Here is a 19,187-nt window from a genome sequence, read left to right as displayed (position 1 = left end):
GCTCTGCTGGAGGAGGCGGAGTCTAAGATCGCTCCACACCAGTCTCCATTCAGGTCCGACCTTAGACTCCGCCTCCTCCAGCAGAGCCAGCGCTGATTGGCCGAATTCCGTACTCTGGCCAATCAGCACTGGCTAATGCATTGTATTGGCGTGATGAAGCAGTGCTGAATGTGTGTGCTTAGCACACACATTCAGCTCTACTTCATCGGGCTAATAGAATGCATTGGCCAATCAGCGCTGGCCAATGCATTCTATTAGCGTGAACTGAGTTTGCACAGGGGTTCTAGTGCACCCTCGGCTCTGCTACATCAGATTGCTACATCTGATGTAGCAGTGCCGAGTGTGCATCAGATGTGTAGTTGAGCAAAACTGACTCAGCACTGCTAAGTCTCTGCATTCGCATAGGAATGCATAGGCCAGCCTTCGGCCAATCAGCGCTGGCTCTGCGGGAGGAGACGGAGTCTAAGGTCGGACCTGAATGGAGACTGGTGTGGAGCGATCTTAGACTCCGCCTCCTCCAGCAGAGCCAGCGCTGATTGGTCGAGTTCCGTACTCTGGCCAATCAGCACTGGCCAATGCATTTCTATGGGGAAAAGTTAGCTTGCGAAAATCGCAAACTGACAGGGATTTCCATGAAATAAAGTGACTTTTATGCCCCCAGACATGCTTCCCCTGCTGTCCCAGTGTCATTCCAGGGTGTTGGTATCATTTCCTGGGGTGTCATAGTGGACTTGTTGACCCTCCAGACACGAATTTGGGTTTCCCCCTTAACGAGTTTATGTTCCCCATAGACTATAATGGGGTTCGAAACCCATTCGAACACTCGAACAGTGAGCGGCTGTTCGAATCGAATTTCGAACCTCGAACATTTTAGTGTTCGCTCATCTCTAATAATAATCAAATGTGCACAGACAACTACAAAATAGGGGGAGGGAAGGGAAATCCCTAAGATTTAAAGGAATCTACAAGGAAGAAATAAAGGGGGAGCCTACAAGAAAGGAGCAAAACTTACGTTATCATTTAATCCCCGTGCTTGTACTGTTTTAAGAGTAAAAATCCAACGACTCTCTTTCTGTGCTAGAGGTTTTTTCCAGTTCTCTGCTCGTGGACCGGGAAGGACCTGATCGATGGCCCTAACACGAAAAGATGCAGGGTTAGAGTCGCGATATAACCGAAAATGTTTAGGGAGAGTCTTAAGTGTGTTGATATCTTCCACATCCTTTGCACCAATAATACCTAAAACATGTTCACGAACCCGACGACAGCGCTCGCGTGAGGTGAGCCCAATATAAATTAGATCGCAGGAGCAGAGAGCAAAGAGCGAACCCCAGTGGATTGGCAGTTGAACGTATCCCGGAATTGGTAAGTGTGACTGGAGTCGGAGTTCCAAAAAGTGGTAGCCACATCCACATTGCTACAAGCCACACAATGGCCACATGGTCTGCATCAAGGCTTCGGGCCTTGTGTTGTAAGGAGTTTCTGCCCCGAATCACCGATGAAGTAGCTATGAACCAAAGAGTCGTGGAGGTTACGAGCACATTTGTATGTAATCGATGGTGAAGGGTTCAAATATAGTTTTAAAACTGGGTCACACAAAAGAACACTTCCAAATTTCTTAATTATTGCTTGTTGCTTACCCCATTGAGAGTTGAAAGTGGTGATGTAACAGACGACAATGGTTTTTTCTTTTTAATAAGATCTTTTCGATTAGAGGCTTGTGCTCGAAAATACCCCTTGGAAATCGATTTCCCGTCATAGCCACGCTCCTGAAAGCGACGTTTGAAATCACGGGCCAATGTTTCAAAAGCCATATTTGTTGAACAGACACGACGGGGCCTCAAAAACTGACTTGTGGGGATGTTGTTAATTAATTGTTTGGGGTGAGCAGAATGTAATAGAGCGTTAGTAGAAGTAGGCTTACGATAAAGGTTGGTTTGAATAAATCCATCATCCCCGACGCTTAATGAAATTTCTAGAAATTTCTCAATTTCATGGTGGCTGTGGGTCCAGGTTAGCTTGATATTTCTATCATTGCATTTAAGGATCTCCATAAATTTCTCCAAGTCTGGGACAATACCATGCCAAATGAAAAAAAATCATCAATAAACCGCCACCAAAATAATACGTGCTCAATCAAATGAACAGGCTCCACCAAAAAACTATGTCTCTCCCACAGCCCCAGGAACAAATTGCCACCATCGCGGTGCCCTGGAGCTGTAGGAAAAATGACCCATCAAACAAAAAGAAGTTGTGAGTTAAAACAAATCTAAGAGATCTAAGAAGGAACTTACCTATCGATGTCAGACATGTCCAAGAAAGCTTTAACTGCATTAAGTCGGTCAATGTGTCTAATGGATGTGTATAGAGACTCTATATCACACGTCACCAATATCATATCTTATTCCAAGTGTAATCCGTCCACTTTTAATAAAATGTCAGAAGAATCCTTGATGAGAGAAGGAAGGGTCTCCACTATTGGTTTTAAATGATGGTCAATAAATTTGGATAATGGATCGCATAAGCTGCCCACTCCCGAGACTATTGGACATTTTGGGGATTTTTGTGGATTTTAGGCAACATATAGAAGGTCGCGCATATTGGAAACTCAGGTATTAGATATGTCATTCGTTTCTGGGTGATTACCCCTTCATCTACTGCCGCCTGCAACAGAGAAGTTAATTCCCTAATAAATTGTTGTAAGGGATTGATTGTAAGTTTTTTATAACACAAGATATTGCATAGCTGTCTTAGTGCCTCCTTTTTATACATCCCTTTGGGCCAAAGTACTACATTTCCTCCCTTGTCTGATTGTTTTATCAGGATCTCTGTCATAGCTGCCAATTCCCCTATCACTTTCCTTTGGGAAGGGGTGATGTTATGTCCTATAATATTGGGGGGGGGATTTTTTCGAATTCATTACTTACCAACTGAACTGAGATCCACGAAATTTACCATAGACAAGGGAGGAAACTTTTTTGATGTGGGAATGATAGAAGTAGGAATCAATTCAGAGGAGGACACCTCTTGTTCATCCAACAAATCCTGTAAGATCTGCACAGCCTGCTGTTCCGCTGGTGTAGATAAATCGCCAGAACCGGAATCCTTATGAAATAGCTTCTTAAAAATAAACTTTCTTGCGAACAAGTGTCATTCTTTTACCACCGTGAAGTGATCAAATCTGCTGGATGGAATAAAGTTTAAGACTAGCTCCAAAACTTCACGTTGTAGAGTTGTTAAATTAATGTCAGAAAGATTTATTACATGTAAGCTATCCGCGCTCTGGGTCAAATCACTTCCAGCTGAATGGGGGTGTTTTCTTTTCTGTGTGTTTTCCGTAAGAGCAAACTTTCTCTTTTGCTGTCTGGTAAAATGTTTATCACGTCTAACTAGAGTAATAGAATCACCTCCAGTGGAACTAGCAGAAGATACAGAGTAGGACCGCATTCTAGTGTTGTTCCCTGACTGATTGTTTGTTCGGTGCTGCCTGGGGTGTTGCAACACAAATTGGATCTGGAAGAACCAGAACCTGATGCCGAACAGCCCAGGAGGCTCCAGCAGCTCTAGTAGAATGAGCCGCGCTACCCACTAAGGAGGGGAAGAAACCCTCAAAAAGGTGAGGAAGAGTCCAAAGATACGGAGCTGACACTTGTAAAGATGACACTGACTTTCCCTGCAGCTTCAGTCACAACAAGTGATGGTTCGTCCATCGATCTCTTGGAACAGCCACAACTGTCACAGATAGATCTCCCACATTTCTGTCTGGACTACAATCTACTGGCCATAGAGGTGAAGACACTCGGCCCCTGATATTACCAGCACACTGGAACTAACTGTACAGTCCTCCCTGACCCTGACAGAAGAGGAAGTATTACAGCCTAGTACGCAACGTGCAACAACAAGTGACTAATGCAGAGGAGAAAGTGGCCAACGGGAATCTGTAGGTTTGTGACTTACTGAAATGAGCAGAATCTTACATGATGGTATAGAGGACGTAGAGAATGGGCCCCGCTGTAGGGACATGAGAGGAATGAGTGTCCCGGAGAATGTTCTATCCAGAGATCTAACACCGATACAGGGGCTTGTAAAAGTATTCAGTCCCCTATAGCAATACTTTGTAGAGCCGCCTTTGGCTACAATTCCAGCTACAAGTCTTTTGGGCTCGGTCTCTACCAGCTTTGCACATCCAGAGATGAGATTGCTGCCCCTTCTTCTTCTTTGCAGCCAGATTGGATGGAGCGTCTGTGAACAGCAATTTTCATGTCTTGCCACAGATGCTCAATGGGATTTAGGTCTGGACTGTGACTGGGCCGTTCTAAGAGCCGAATATTCTGTGATCGAAACCATTCACTGGAGCTCGGGCTGGAGGTTTAGGGTCATTGCTGGAAGGGGAATCTCCTGCCCAGTCTCAAGTCTATTGTAAGATCCAACAGGGCCACGAGGAGGACATTATAGTGTGTGTGTGTGTGTGGGGGGGGGGGCTACGAGGAGGACATTATAGTGTGTGGGGGCCACAAAGAGGACATTATAGTGTGTGGGGGCCACAAACAGGACATTATAGTGTTTGGAGCCATGAGGAGGACATTATAGTGTGTGGGGCCACAAGGAGGACATTATAGTGTGTGGAGCCATGAGGAGGACATTATAGTGTGTGGGGGCCACAAGGACATTATAGTGTGTGGGGGCCACAAGGAGAACATTATAGTGTGTGGGGGCCACAAGGAGGACATTATTTTGTGTAGGGGCCACGAGGAGGACATTATAGTGTGTGGGGGCCACAAGGAGGACATTATATTGTGTAGGGGCCACGAGGAGGACATTATAGTGTGTGGGGGCCACGAGGAGGACATTATAGTGTGTGGGGGCCACAAGGAGGACATTATAGTGTGTGGGGGCCACTGAATGTATGAGAAGGGCTGAGAGCGAGCACTTACCTCCTCGGGTGCAGCAGCCGTCTGCTCAAGGACCTCTGATGATGTCATAGGTGTGGGAGGAGTCAAGGAGCCACATGATCAGGTCTACTTGATATTAGAGGTCTCTGCAGAGCCATCTGTGTGTGACGTGTATATAGCAGAGCTGTCGGTGTGTGACATGTATGTAGCAGAGCCGTCTTTGTGTCGTGTATACAGCAGAGCTGTCTGTGTGTGACGTGTATGTAGCAGAGCCGTCTGTGTGTGAACCCCGACAGCTTAAGGGGCCTCTTGGCTTCAGCACTGCATCACCATTAACTGATCCAGACTATGAACGATGGTCCAGACTGTCAGGTTAACAATCAGAACGGACAGTCACAGAGCTAAAGAGGGAAGGGGCGGGGGCGGCAGTTATGGAGTAGTGATAAACCTTCTTTTACTTTCGCTGTTGTAGTAGCAGCAGCTGCTGAGCAGAGACCGGGGGAGGGGCTTCCTTGCTCTGCTAGTTGTAGCAAGTTATCCCTTATACATAGAATATGGGATAACCTGCAGGTCAGTGGGATCACTGAATGGAGCAATGATTCTGGGGAGCACATGCGGCTTCATTCATTTCAATGGTACTGTACTTCAGCTAATGCCATTGAAATGAACGTAGCAGTGCCCATAATGCCAACCATAACGCCATTCAGCATTCTCCTGATCAGTGGGGTTGAGATTCCCACTGACCTGGAAGTTTTTCTCTATTCTATGTATAGTACATGACAAAAACCCCTTGTGAGAGAGTGAAGGGTGTGGTCTGGGAAGACAAGTATATTCCAGCCAGGCACCTAAGGGGTGTGTGGGTGAGACTCACACCAGGGAGGTCAGCTGACTAATCAGGCCCTAATAACAGTCTGAGTGTGAAGACTAGCAGGGTGGCACCACACTGACAGAGCTGACCTGTCCAGACCGGACCTCCAAAGCAGGTACTGTGCCACCCGTTGTTGTTGCCAAGGTGGGAGACTGGTAGCCAATCTCCTGTATAGTCAGGGAAAAGTTTCCTTACGATTAAGTTAGTTTCTTAGCCGAGAAGGGTTTTGTTTTGTTTATTCTTTTGGCTTTGCAAAAGCAGTGTATGCGCTACATGTGAATAAAGCCTGAACTTGTGTGCAATCCAGTGTCTGTGTCCCTGTTTCCTGCACTGCTACAAGCATCTACCTGAGCGATTCCCCACAACGTATATTGTTCCAAAGATCACCTATATGTTACACATGGTCCCGATCAGCTTGCCCAAAGTGTTTTTTCAAACCATCAGGCGCCTTTTCTCATGGTTTCCTCAACTCTCCTATCACCTCTTAAAAAAAAGGGAACAGACATTGCATCTATTAATCCCAGAGGGGAAACTAAATTTTCTCCTCTATGGCCAATTCACTAATGTTCTACGAACCCTTCTCAAGTCAACATCGTTGCAAAGATCATTAACACCCATAGAACTACAGGAGCGTAATGCGCATGCTTGCGTAAACGGCTACAAAAAATGGCCGCCCACACATGACTTGCACATGTGTTGAATTTTGACCCCCTCACGTGCCGGAAGAAGGTGGCGCTGGAGAGAGTTCTCTCGCAGCATTGGGGATGCCCATAGTACTGTTTGAGAGAACTCATTTGCATACAGACAAAAAACGGGATTTCAAGCGAACAGAGAAGACAGCGAAATGTGGGAAAAGAATAGCCTTTCTTAAGGCTATTCCGAAGTGTTACTGAGAAAAAAAGGCGTTTGAATGATAGAATCCCTTTAAATCTTAATTTCTCTGACGATGATGTGCAATATATTTTGAAACGCTCTCATGGCCACTCCATGTGCATTCGCTTACAAGAGCTCCATTACAAGGTACTTACCAGATGGTACCGCACGCTGGACTGGCTTCATAGACATGATCTTAGTGATTCTGGTATTTGTTGGCGGTGTAAAAAAGCAGCTGGAACAATGCTACACATATGGTGGACTTGTGATGATATTCAACCCATTTGGACAGAAATTGAATCTAAAGTAAATTGTATTTTGAAAACTTCAATGCCCTTACTGCCTGATGGGGTCTTGCTATCAGGGTCCTATGATACCCTACCCCCCTGTAAATATATGCTTTGGGTGCATCTGATCGAAGCTGCAAAATCCCTTATCCCCCTCCTCTGGCTCTAATCGACTATCTCGACTTTGGCTCTCTGGACTGAAAAAGTCCACCAGATTGCTCGCTTGCAGGAATTGATTAGCTGGAAGGAGAAATGTCATGATCGTGATGTCAAAATTTGGTCACCTTGGAGGAATTACAGCCAGTAGATTACTTCCTTATGATTCTTTACCTCCCCCTCCCCTTGTCCATAATTCAATGTGAAGTATATTTAGAGTCTTTAATTTACATTTGACATACAATTACCGCTTTTAGGCTAGCGCCATAGTTTGGTTCTACGCAGGGTTCACAAAGATATCTTCATTATGTTTTGTTCTATTCATAATATGAGGTATTCCACCTCCTGTTCTGTGTAAGGTGTTTTTGGACACCTCCTTAGAGTTTTTCATATTGAACAATTGTTCTGGTGAACACAATGTACCTCTCTACATTTATTACACCTATTAGCTGTAAATTTGTTTATTGAAAAGTTTTAATAATATTTGAATTTGAAAAATGAACATAAGTATGTCGATGTTGGCTGGGGATAGGCGGATCCTCTTGTCGGTGATGACCCCTCCTGTCGTGCTAAACACACGTTCAGATAGGAGACTTTCTGCAGGACAGGCCGGTCCAATTTACTAACCCAGAAATTGAATGGGGAGGACCCAGCACCAGCAGACTTGTTGACTTGAGACTTTGACTCACAAAGAGAATCAAAGTCTGCGATAGTAGACGGTATGGGCACACATACAGTTATTTTCACTGTGCTAGAAGACAGCATGGATATACACGCAGTTCATTTTACTGCACTAGAAGACGTTATAGGTATATACACTGTCCTGTGCAGCCAAAATGACCTGTCCCCTGTATTCTATGATTCGGTATGATTCTGGGGATACTTAATATATATTTTTTTATTTACATTTTAACCCTTTAACAAAAATTCAAAACTGTGCCAATTTTTTTATTTTCTTTCTAAAAGTTACCATATTCTGACACCCGTAACTTATTTATACTTTCATGTACGGGGATGTATAGGGCGTCTGTTTTTGCAGGGCGGGGTTTACTTTCTAGTTATACCATTTTGGGGACTGTTAATTGCTTTGATCATTTTTAATTTAAATTTTTATCAAACGAAAAAAAGTTTCAAAAGAAAACTTGACTACGTCTTACTTTCGAGGGATGTCTTATTTTCGGGGAAAAACCAGTAATACTGGATTCCTCGTCAGGCAGGTTCCCCATCTCTTTGTCACACTTACAGGCCCTGAAATCCAAGATTGCGACATGAGGTTTGTCAACGTCTGGCTACACCTATTTTTTAACAAGTCCATAACACTCACAGTAGATGACTACTCCCTTATCAATCACCATTTGCTCACATGGGACCCTCGGACTAACATAGATCTTTCCATAAGGTCTGACCAAACTTACTTCACCTTTCCTTGATCAGTCTAGAGGTGAATGGGGCTGGACTCTTATTCCCAGCATTCACGGGGGCGATTTCACAAGACATTACAGATTTTTTCACCATCACAAAACGTAACAAGAACCCTCTCCGGATACTGTGTGAAGCACTAAAGAGTGTCTGCAGGACTTTTCATTCAATAAGGTGCTGACTTACTCAAATACAAAAACCTGAATCCTCTCATAAACGCAACAGGGATTGTGGTCCTACTGGAAGACAAATGCAAAGTGAAAGAAAGAACTAAAAGGATTTATTATAAGTTCAGTAACAAGTGCTGCAACTCTCTAGAAAATTTTCTCCACCCATGGAAGCCCACTGACTTTGTTCCTACCATCAAAAACAACAATGAGGAATCACTGTCCCACCCCGATGCTCAACCTTTCCGAGACTACTACCAAAATCTCTACAATCTTAGGGACCCCAACTAAGATTTACAACAGCAATAGATGCAAAATAGTGATTATGTGTGAATTCTCTGATGTTTAACAAGTACTGATTTAGAGATAAAACGTTTCCCACATTCTGGGCATGAATAAGGCTTCTCCCCTGTGTGAATTTTTTGATGTTGAACAAGATTTGATTTACAGGTAAAACATTTCTTACATTCTGGACATGAATATGGCTTCTCCCCTGTGTGAATTCTCTTATGTCCAACAAGATGTGATTTCTGAGTAAAACATTTCCCACATTCTGCACAGAAAAATGGCCTCTCCCCTGTGTGAATTCTCTTATGTCTAACAAGAATTGATAACTGAGTAAAAAATTTCCCACATTCTAGGCACGAATATGGCTTCTCCCCAGTGTGAGTTCTCTCATGTTTAACAAGACTTGATTTGCAAGTAAAATATTTCCCACATTTTGAGCATGAAAATAGATTCTCTCCTGTGTGAATTTTTTGATGTTCAACAAGACTGAATTTGTGAGTAAAACATTTCCCACATTCTGGGCATGAAAATAGATTCTCTCCTGTGTGAGTTCTTTGATGTTCAATAAGAGATGATTTGCGACTAAAACATTTTCCACATTCTAGGCATGAATAAGGCTTCTCCCCTGTGTGAGTTTTTTGATGTTCAACAAGACTGAATTTGTGAGTAAAACATTTCCCACATTCTGGGCACGAATATGGCTTCTCTCCTGTGTGAGTTCTTTGATGTTCAACAAGATGTGATTTGTAAGCAAAACATTTTCCACATTCTGAGCATGAATAAGGCTTCTCTCCTGTGTGAGTTCTCTGATGTTCAACGAGACGGAATTTGTGAGCAAAACATTTCCCACATTCTGGGCACAAATAAGGCTTCTCTCCAGTGTGAGTTCTCGGTTGTATAACACCTTTTCTGTGGCTTTCATTTTGCTTAACAGATTGTGTTGAATTAGAAGAAAGATCTCTTTTCTGAAGGGCTGAGGGAATATCTGGGGTAATGACATGCTCTTCATATGGATCTTGTGTAATACCATGATCCTCTGCTTTATAATCTGTAGATATCAGATGTCCCTCTGAGCTCCTGGTACAGTCATCTGACAAGAAGAAAACTGATGTTACTACTATTAAATAACCTTATAAGTATATTCCCCACTGAGCTGCCGCTGCCTGAGACTCTTCAGACCGTGTGAAGAAGTGAAATCAGTGGCACAGGCAGCAAACGACGGCAGCGCGGCCTACTTCATTAGTATTCACTGTGCTGAGACGGAGGTCAGTGATAGTGACTAGTAATGAAGCGGGGCAGGAGACGCCACCACTGCTCTAGGTCACTGTAGAGGTGAACACAATTCATGGCTGCTTAAATATGGCCAGTTATGTGGAATAATACTGTAGGATGCCATAAATCTTACTGTATTACACCCCATACACACAATAGAATCCAAACCACATCTGCTGGATTTCTCAGCCTAAACTCAGCGCGGATCTGCTGTCCCATACAGTATGTAGTATGGTCTGTGGAGTCACAAGGAAGCAGGGACTCCTAGTGTCATAGATCACTAAGATACGGGGAGTCCTGGTGTGTGGACAGAGTTCAGGCTGGGAAATGTGACTGATGTACAGACCAGATTTTCTAGTCCGGATTCCATAGTGTGATTGGGGTCTAAGGTGAGGTTTACACAGTGACATTTGTAGAAGCTGCTTCAGGAATTCAGAAGAAGAATTTTTCTGCTTTACCAAATCATCCCCCGAATCTCCATCAGATTCCTTACTGGCCAGGCCGGATTTTCCACCTCCCATTTATTTCCATAGAGCTCTGAGGTGGAATCTGCCTGAAGATCGAGCAGGAGGATTATTTTTCCGCTACCTGAAATAATCTGCTATATAATTCTGGTAAATTCTTTCCCTTCACGAGGACTGACAGCCGGTGAGGAAGAAATTTGCCTCGTTCACATCGACGTCAAGTCCATATTCCTGCTGTCCGTTCTATTCTATACTACATTTATTACCCCCTATAGCGGTATCACATTTATATTCAGGTATTATTAGTATTTTACCTGAATCGGGGAACAACAAATAGTCTAAACAATGTCTGAATAGAATCAGTGACCCTTCTGTGCTTTATATAGTGGTGACTCCTCACCTGGGCGGGTCCCTGTAGGAATGTCCTCCTCACACTCCTCATCACCACTCACATAGGGCTCTTCCTTTATTCTCATAGATATAGCATTAATGTTGCTCATATCTTTATCCTGATGGAAAATCTGCAAAACAAATAATGTAAAAGTCACCGGACAAATGGGGAAGTCACAGAGAATGTTCTAGGTCATTAATCCGCATGAAGATGAAAGATGTCCTGACAGTAGCTGCAGGTCTGTGAGAAGCCGGATAAACATATTAGATGGCGGCTCAATGACACCGCCCATGTATATAACCATATAATACTGCTGGATACAACAAGACTGACCACAAGGACTTCACAGCCCGTCTACACATCATAGGGAATATCTCCATCTACCTGATCATCCTGTGGAAGAAGAGGACTGGGACATCTCTCCGGTGTTGTCCTCTTACTGGATCTACCTGTAGGAAACACAGACCGGGACTGAATTCATTCTGGACATACAAATAATGGAAGTCCATGTGTATATAGTCATGTCTATTACCTGCTGATGTGAGGGGCTGCTGGTCCTCCATCATCACCTCCTTGTACAGATCCTTGTGTCCTTCTAAATACTCCCACTCCTCCATGGAGAAATAGACAGCGACATCCTGACACCTTATAGGAACCTGACAACACAATGATACAGTCATCACCCCGACCCCTCCAGTTACTGTATAATGTCCCAGCATTCCCAGCAGTGTCACCTCTCCAGTCAGCAGCTCCAGCATCTTGTTGATGAGTTCTAGGATCTTCTGTCCATTGATCTCCTCCTGTATCAGGGGGTGGGGTGGAGGCCCCGGGATTGAGCTCAGGGTTCCTCCATATCCATCATACACAGGAGCCTGACAGCGCCCACTAGAGGTCTTCTTCTCTACTGTGTAATCCTGGTTATGGGGAGACACATTAATAAATCTCACTACATACATGTCCAGAGTCCATCACCTCTCCAGTCATATCATCTGTTATTACTATAGATAAGAATGATGTCATGATGACATCATCAGAATCTCTCACCTCTCCAGTAAGCTGGTAGATGATCTCTAGGGTGAGATTTAATAGACTTTCCGCCATCTTGTTCCTGTCTCTTTCCATCCTTAATGGATCAATCAGGAATATTCTCTTATATAGAAGATACTGAGAGGATTCTATATTGTAGGGACCTGAATGGAGAGAAGATGAGACAATGTAATCACTACACGGAATCCCATGGAATAAATAGAAGAGTTGAGTCCCATTATTATCACCACCTCCTACTTCTGACGTCGGCAGCGTGTAGCTCAGGAAGGAAGGGCCACAACAAAGCCCCCACCCCACAATTCACACTGAACGGCTCCACACTGGAGAAAACCAACAGCTACACCTACCTGGGGCTGGAGCTCAGCCAATCAGGAAGCTTCAAAACAGCAATAAAAACCCTGAAAGCAAAAGCCTGCAGAACCTTCTACGCCATCAGAAGACAACTATACCACCTCAAACCACCGGTGAGGGTCTGGATGAAGATATTTGATGCAGTCATCTCCCCGATCCTTCTCAATGGCAGTGAGGTTTGGGGCCCAGCCACCTACCCAGACCAGTCAAAGTGGGATTCCAGCCCAACAGAGAACTTCCACCTGGAGTTCTGCAAATACCTGCTCCATCGCAACACCACCAACATGGCCTGCAGGGCAGAGCTAGGCAGACTCCCCCTATGGCTCACCACACAGAAGAGGGCGCTAGCATTCCAGGCGCACATTCAGGGGAGCAACTCTGACTCCTACCACCACCAAGCATGGCTAAGCCACCTGAGCAAACCAGACACCCCCCAACCAAACAACAGCCAACCACCAGACCAAAAACACCAACATGATAACCAAGGCTCAAATAAAGGCGACCACAGAGGCAAACAGAGAGCGGTACACTGAAGAATTGAGAAACGAAATAAATAAGTCCAAGAAACTCACCGTGTACTAATCTCTACAAAGGGACTACACCATGGCCACCTACCTGGAGAGAATACGCCACCCCAAACACAGACAGACCCTGATCCCGTACAGACTGAGCGCCCACAACCTAGAGATGGAGATGGGGCGGCACAGGCAAACGTACAAGTCACGGGAGAACAGACTGTGCCAGCACTGTGACCAGGGGGCCCTAGAAGACGAGACCCACTTCCTGCTACACTGCACCAAATACTCAGCTGTGAGGGCCGTCTACTACCAAAGACTCTCTGCCCACATCTCAGACTTCATATCTGCAGATGAGAGGAGGAAACTCTACATCCTACTGGGAGAAGAAGAGGCCACTGTGGAGATCGCTGCCCAATACGTGTCCAGCTGTCACCAAACAAGAGGAAGATGAGACGCATGGACTATCAAACCCCCCACCACCCAGAGAGTATTAAACCCCCCCACCCACCACCTGAATACCACTAATTGCCCCCCCATCACCTGTTTACCCCATACCCACACGCCCCAAACAAGAACGACGAGACCCGAAGAACACTCAAACCACAACCCACAGAACCTGTACCCACCCCCCTCCACCCCCCTTTTTTTTTTTTGCTTTGGCGCCACCAAATGTTTTATTCTTTGGTAATGCTAATAAAGCTCATTTGTTGTTGTGAGCAGGCTTGGTGGGTATATAAGGTGTGTGATAGGCAGAACAGAATCTCATTGGGAGTATTTGACCAGCCTGAAGCGTACTGGCTGAGGGGTGCTCAGTGCTGCCCGGGGTGTTACAACACAAATTGGATAGTGTGTGGGAGCAACTGAATGTATGAGAAGGGCTGAGAGTGAGCACTTACCTCCCCGGGTACAGCAGCCATCTGCTCACAGGACCTGTGATGATGTCACCTGTGTGGGAGGAGTCAGGGAGTCACATGACCAAATATTAGAGGTCTCTGCAGAGCCGTCTGTGTGTGATGTGTATGTTGCATAGCTGTGTGTGACGTGATGTAGTAGAGTTGTCTGTGTGTGACGTGTATGTAGCAGAGTCATATGTGTGTGATGTGTATGTAGCGGAGCCGTCTGTGTGTGATGTGTATGTAGCAGAGCTGTGTATGTAGTAGAGTTGTCTGTGTGTGACGTGTACTGTATGTAGCAGAGCTGTCTGTGTAATGTGCAGGGGGGCAAACTGGGCAATTGTCCAGGGCCTACTGTTTTAAAGGGGCCCCTATAGTTGCAAATTGTCTTGTAATCCAGTCGGCATTGACATTATTGTTCTGTAAAAGCTTTTGTTTATTGGCCATTACATCTGCCGGTATCTTTCTTTACAAAGTCAGTGAATGTTTTCCAGTCAGTTACGTTACTGCTACTCTGTCCTCACCTCCGGCAGTGATGCAGCAGTATGTTGTGTATTAGAGGGGTCGGGGTCAGACGGTCCTGTCATGTGTGGGAGATGTAGCAGAGCTGAGCACATTACATGGCTCAGGATAAGCAATGGATGTGAAGCGCGGCAGTAACAGGAGAGGGGGGAGGAGGATACAGGAGGAAGGTAAGTGTATGAACCTGTCCTGCCATGTATGCTCATGGGTTACACAAATACACATTTACTTCCCTACAAACTCACTTGTCACTTATATATAAACCCGCCTCATATCTCTGCCATAGTCACTAGTAAAGGCTTGTCACCAGTGGCGTAACTAGGAATGGCGGGGCCCCGTGGCGACCTTTTGACATGCCCCCCCAACCGACACAGACGTTGAAGACCTCGACCGACCCCCTCCTCTGCACTCTATTATGTCCCTTAGTAAACCCTGCACATAGTATTATGTCCCATAGTGGCCCCTGGACACAGTATTAAGTCCATTAGTGGCCCCTGAACACAGTATTATGCTCCATAGTGGCCCCTGCACACAGTATTATGTCCCATAGTGGCCCCTGCACACAGTATTATGTCCCATAGTGGCCCCTGCACACAGTATTATGTACCTTAGTGGCCCCTGCACACAGTATTATCCCCCATAGTGGCCCCTGCACACAGTATTATGTCCCATAGTGACCCCTGCACACAGTATTATCCCCTATAGTGGCCCCTGCACACAGTATTATCTCCCATAGTGACCCCTGCACACAGTATTATGTCCCATAGTGACCCCTGCACACAGTATTATGTCCCATAGTGTCCCCTGCACACAGTATTATACCCCATAGTGGCCCCTGCACACAGTATTATCTCCCATAGTGGCCCCTGCACACAGCATTATGTCCCATAGTGGCCCCTGCACACAGCATTATGTCCCATAGTGACCCCTGCACACAGTATTATCCCCCATAGTGGCCCCTGCACACAGTATTATGCCCCATAGTGGCCCCTGCACACAGTATTATGTCCCATAGTGGCCCCTGCACACAGTATTATCCCCCATAGTGGCCCCTGCACACAGTATTATACCCCATAGTGGCCCCTGCACACAGTATTATGTACCTTAGTGGCCCCTGCACACAGTATTATGTACCTTAGTGGCCCCTGCACACAGTATTATACCCCATAGTGGCCCCTTCACACAGTATTATACCCCATAGTGGCCCCTGCACACAGTATTATGTCCCATAGTGACCCCTGCACACAGTATTATGTCCCATAGTGACCCCTGCACACAGTATTATCCCCTATAGTGGCCCCTGCACACAGTATTATGTCCCATAGTGACCCCTGCACACAGTATTATGTCCCATAGTGGCCCCTGCACACAGTATTATGTACCATAGTGGCCCCTGCACACAGTATTATGTACCTTAGTGGCCCCTGCACACAGTATTATACCCCATAGTGGCCCCTGCACACAGTATTATGTCCCATAGTGACCCCTGCACACAGTATTATGTCCCATAGTGACCCCTGCACACAGTATTATCCCCTATAGTGGCCCCTGCACACAGTATTATCTCCCATAGTGACCCCTGCACACAGTATTATGTCCCATAGTGACCCCTGCACACAGTATTATGTCCCATAGTGTCCCCTGCACACAGTATTATACCCCATAGTGGCCCCTGCACACAGTATTATCTCCCATAGTGGCCCCTGCACACAGCATTATGTCCCATAGTGGCCCCTGCACACAGCATTATGTCCCATAGTGACCCCTGCACACAGTATTATCCCCCATAGTGGCCCCTGCACACAGTATTATCCCCCATAGTGGCCCCTGCACACAGTATTATACCCCATAGTGGCCCCTGCACACAGTATTATCCCCCATAGTGGCCCCTGCATACAGTATCATCCCCCATAGTGGCCCCTGCATATAGTATCATCCCCCATAGTGGCCCCTGCACACAGTATTATGTCCCATAGTGGCCCCTGCACACATTATTATAGCCCATAGTGGACACCCATAAACAGTTTTTGATTTTTTGCCACCTCACCTTACAAAATATGCTATAAATAGTGATCAAAAATTTACATGTACTCCAAATCAGTACCAATAAAAAGTACAGGTTTTCCCGCAAAAAATATGCCCTCGACCAACACTGTCAACTGAAAAATAAAAATGTTACTCATCTCAGAATATAGCGATGCAAAAATAATGATTTATGTCCCCAATAGGTTTTTGTTCTGCAGATTTAGTATCAGCTAAAAAAAATCCTATAAATGAGGTGTCGCCGTAACCGTACCGACCCGCAGAATAAAGGTCATGTTACATATTCTGTACGCACATAGCGTTCCTTCCCTTCTGCACCCTGCTGTGTGTCCACATGTATGACACCGATGTACCCCGGATAATGTACATAATGTCATATGTGGTATACACTGATATTAGGGCACATGTATGACACTGGTGTACCCTGGATAACGTACGTCATGTCATATGTGCGTATAATCGGATATTAGGGCACATGTATGACACTGGTGTACCCCGGATAACGTACATAATGTCATATGTGGTATACACTGATATTAGGGCACATGTATGACTCTGGCGTACCTTGGATAACGTACGTAATGTCATATGTGGGTATAAACTGATATTAGGCCACAGCCGGACACAGAAGGGAGAAGGGTTATTGGGTTTTTGGAGCACAGACGGTTTGGTTTTTGTATGCCATGACACTTTTGCAGAGCTGAAACACCAGTAAAGTGGAATCCCCTAATATGTGACCTTATTTTGGAAACTACACCCATGAAGGATTTATCCAGGGGTACAGAGAGCATTTTTAACCCCTAAGTGTTGCGTAACTGCAGGGGTAGCGGCTGCAACTTGGCCCGGGACATTAGGGGCCTGGCAACAGCCGCTACCGCTGCGTTTTTTTTCTTTTCTTAATAGGCTGTTATCGGCTGGAGTTATTCCAGCCGGTAACGGGTCCTATTTACTTACCGATCCTAGCAGGGGCCGGGATCGGTAAGCAGGGTCGGACTGGCCCGCCGGGGGACCGGGGAATCCCCCGGTAGGCCCCGAGCCTGGACTATTAAGTCCTCATTATGGGGCCTTTATGGGGCCCTACCGGACCTCCACTGCCTTTTTTTAATAGACAGTGGAGGTTCGGTAAGGCCTCTACCCAGGGCTGGTGTCCGCAACCGGGCAAGTGACTGTGTGAAGTAGGGAGAGAGACTCCGTGCTGTCATATGTGGGCGGGGTTACACAGATCGTATAGAACAGTGTTACACAGGAAGATGAATCTGCCGGGAACAGTCTGGTGGAAGGAGGAGAGAAGAGACAGCATGTGTAAGTAAGAGGGGAGACATGGGGGGCTGGCTGTGTGAGTAAAAGGGGGGAATGGGGGTTCAGGCTCTGGGGGGATGGGCACTGTGAGCATATAATACTGGGGGGGGGGTGTCACTGGTGAGCACATAATACTGTATGGGGGTCACTATGGAGCATGTAATACTGTTTGGGGGCCCCTGTGGAGCACGTTATGCTGTCCCAGTATTGCTTACATGCTGGGCGCTGCGCTGCTTGCTCATCGTATTCTTGATAACTGCAGTTGTGGCTACTAAAGCTATATACCTTTCATGTATCTGAGATATTGCTTTAGCGCCCATAACATCCACTATCAAGAATTCGCTCTAGTAAGGGGATAGGGGGCCCCGTAAAAAAGTTTGTACCCAGGCCCATAAAAATTTAGTTACACCAATGGCGGCTACTCTGGGCTCAGGCACCGCCATTAATATACCTTATTTTTAACTAGATGGACTCTGCTGATACACAGACGTCCTGCACTTGGATGTAAAGTGGGCGACTCCGTTCATCGGGATCCCAGGTAGGGGAGTATAACTCTTTTTTTTTTTTTTTAGCTTAGGTGTGAGTATTTTAATAGTACAAGGGGTTGTTTGGAGGGGGAAATTATAATTATAAGGAGGGGGCATTATGGACATAAGGGGGGGGTCACTTATATAAGGGTTATTAGGAGGCATTATGAACATGGAGAGAACGAAGTTCTCTATGTACTAGACGCCGCTTGGCATCAGAGCCCAGGCCCTTAACATTAATTGTCACACATCTAACCATGGGAGTCCAAAGTAAAGGCACAGCAGCAGATTGAAAGTGCGCTCACCCGGTGGAGGCAAGACTCCAAAAAGGCATTGCAGATGGCAGTCGGTAGACCAGAGACCTAGAAGAGACAGGTAAAGGGAAGAGAAGGTGTTGGGCAGGCTTCTGTGATTCTCCCTGACGTCACATGACCTGGGCCTGCGTCATTGGAGATGGCCGACACCACCAAGAACTGCAGCGGAGCCAGAGATAGGTAAGTAACAGTGTTTTTTATGTTGGTATCCCCTTCGTTCTCTGATTATTATACTCTGGGGTCTGAAAAGACTCCAGAGTATAATAATTGTTCATGGGTGTTCATTATGGGGCATAATGGTGTGTGTAGGGGACAGTATGGGACATAATATTGTGTGTAGAAGGGGCAACACGGTGGCTCAGTGGTTAGAAAATGTGCAATATGCTTTAAACCAAAATTTGACCGGTGCAATAGTATGGGTACCCTTATTATTTTATTGATTTGAATACTCCTAACTACTTTTTACTGACTTACTGAAGCACAAAATTGGTTTTGTAACCTCACTGAGCTTTGAACTTCATAGCCAGGTATATCCAATCATGAGAAAAGGTATTTAAGTTGGCCAATTGCAAGTTGTTCTCCTATTTGAATCTCCTCTG

The 19,187-nt window shown here is 45.6% G+C and overlaps 1 protein-coding gene across 1 annotated transcript in view; it reads right to left on the bottom strand.

The window, feature by feature from the left end:
- The window catches only part of LOC142194701 (uncharacterized), a 57,506-nt gene that overhangs the window by 23,529 nt on the left and 14,790 nt on the right, over window positions 1–19,187 (bottom strand). Inside the window, exons 3-7 of the mRNA XM_075264036.1 lie at window positions 8,984–9,826; window positions 8,679–8,731; window positions 2,925–3,071; window positions 1,732–2,065; window positions 1,013–1,133 (exon numbers count right to left, since the gene is read on the bottom strand). Coding sequence (XP_075120137.1) covers window positions 1,013–1,133; window positions 1,732–2,065; window positions 2,925–3,071; window positions 8,679–8,731; window positions 8,984–9,826 — 1,498 coding nt within the window. The remainder of the gene's footprint in view (window positions 1–1,012; window positions 1,134–1,731; window positions 2,066–2,924; window positions 3,072–8,678; window positions 8,732–8,983; window positions 9,827–19,187) is intronic.

Source organism: Leptodactylus fuscus, chromosome 1, assembly GCF_031893055.1.
Source record: "Leptodactylus fuscus isolate aLepFus1 chromosome 1, aLepFus1.hap2, whole genome shotgun sequence".
Taxonomy (NCBI): Eukaryota; Metazoa; Chordata; class Amphibia; order Anura; family Leptodactylidae; genus Leptodactylus; species Leptodactylus fuscus.
Note: the sequence above shows the minus strand (reverse complement) of the source record. Positions and strands in the feature narration are given on the sequence as shown.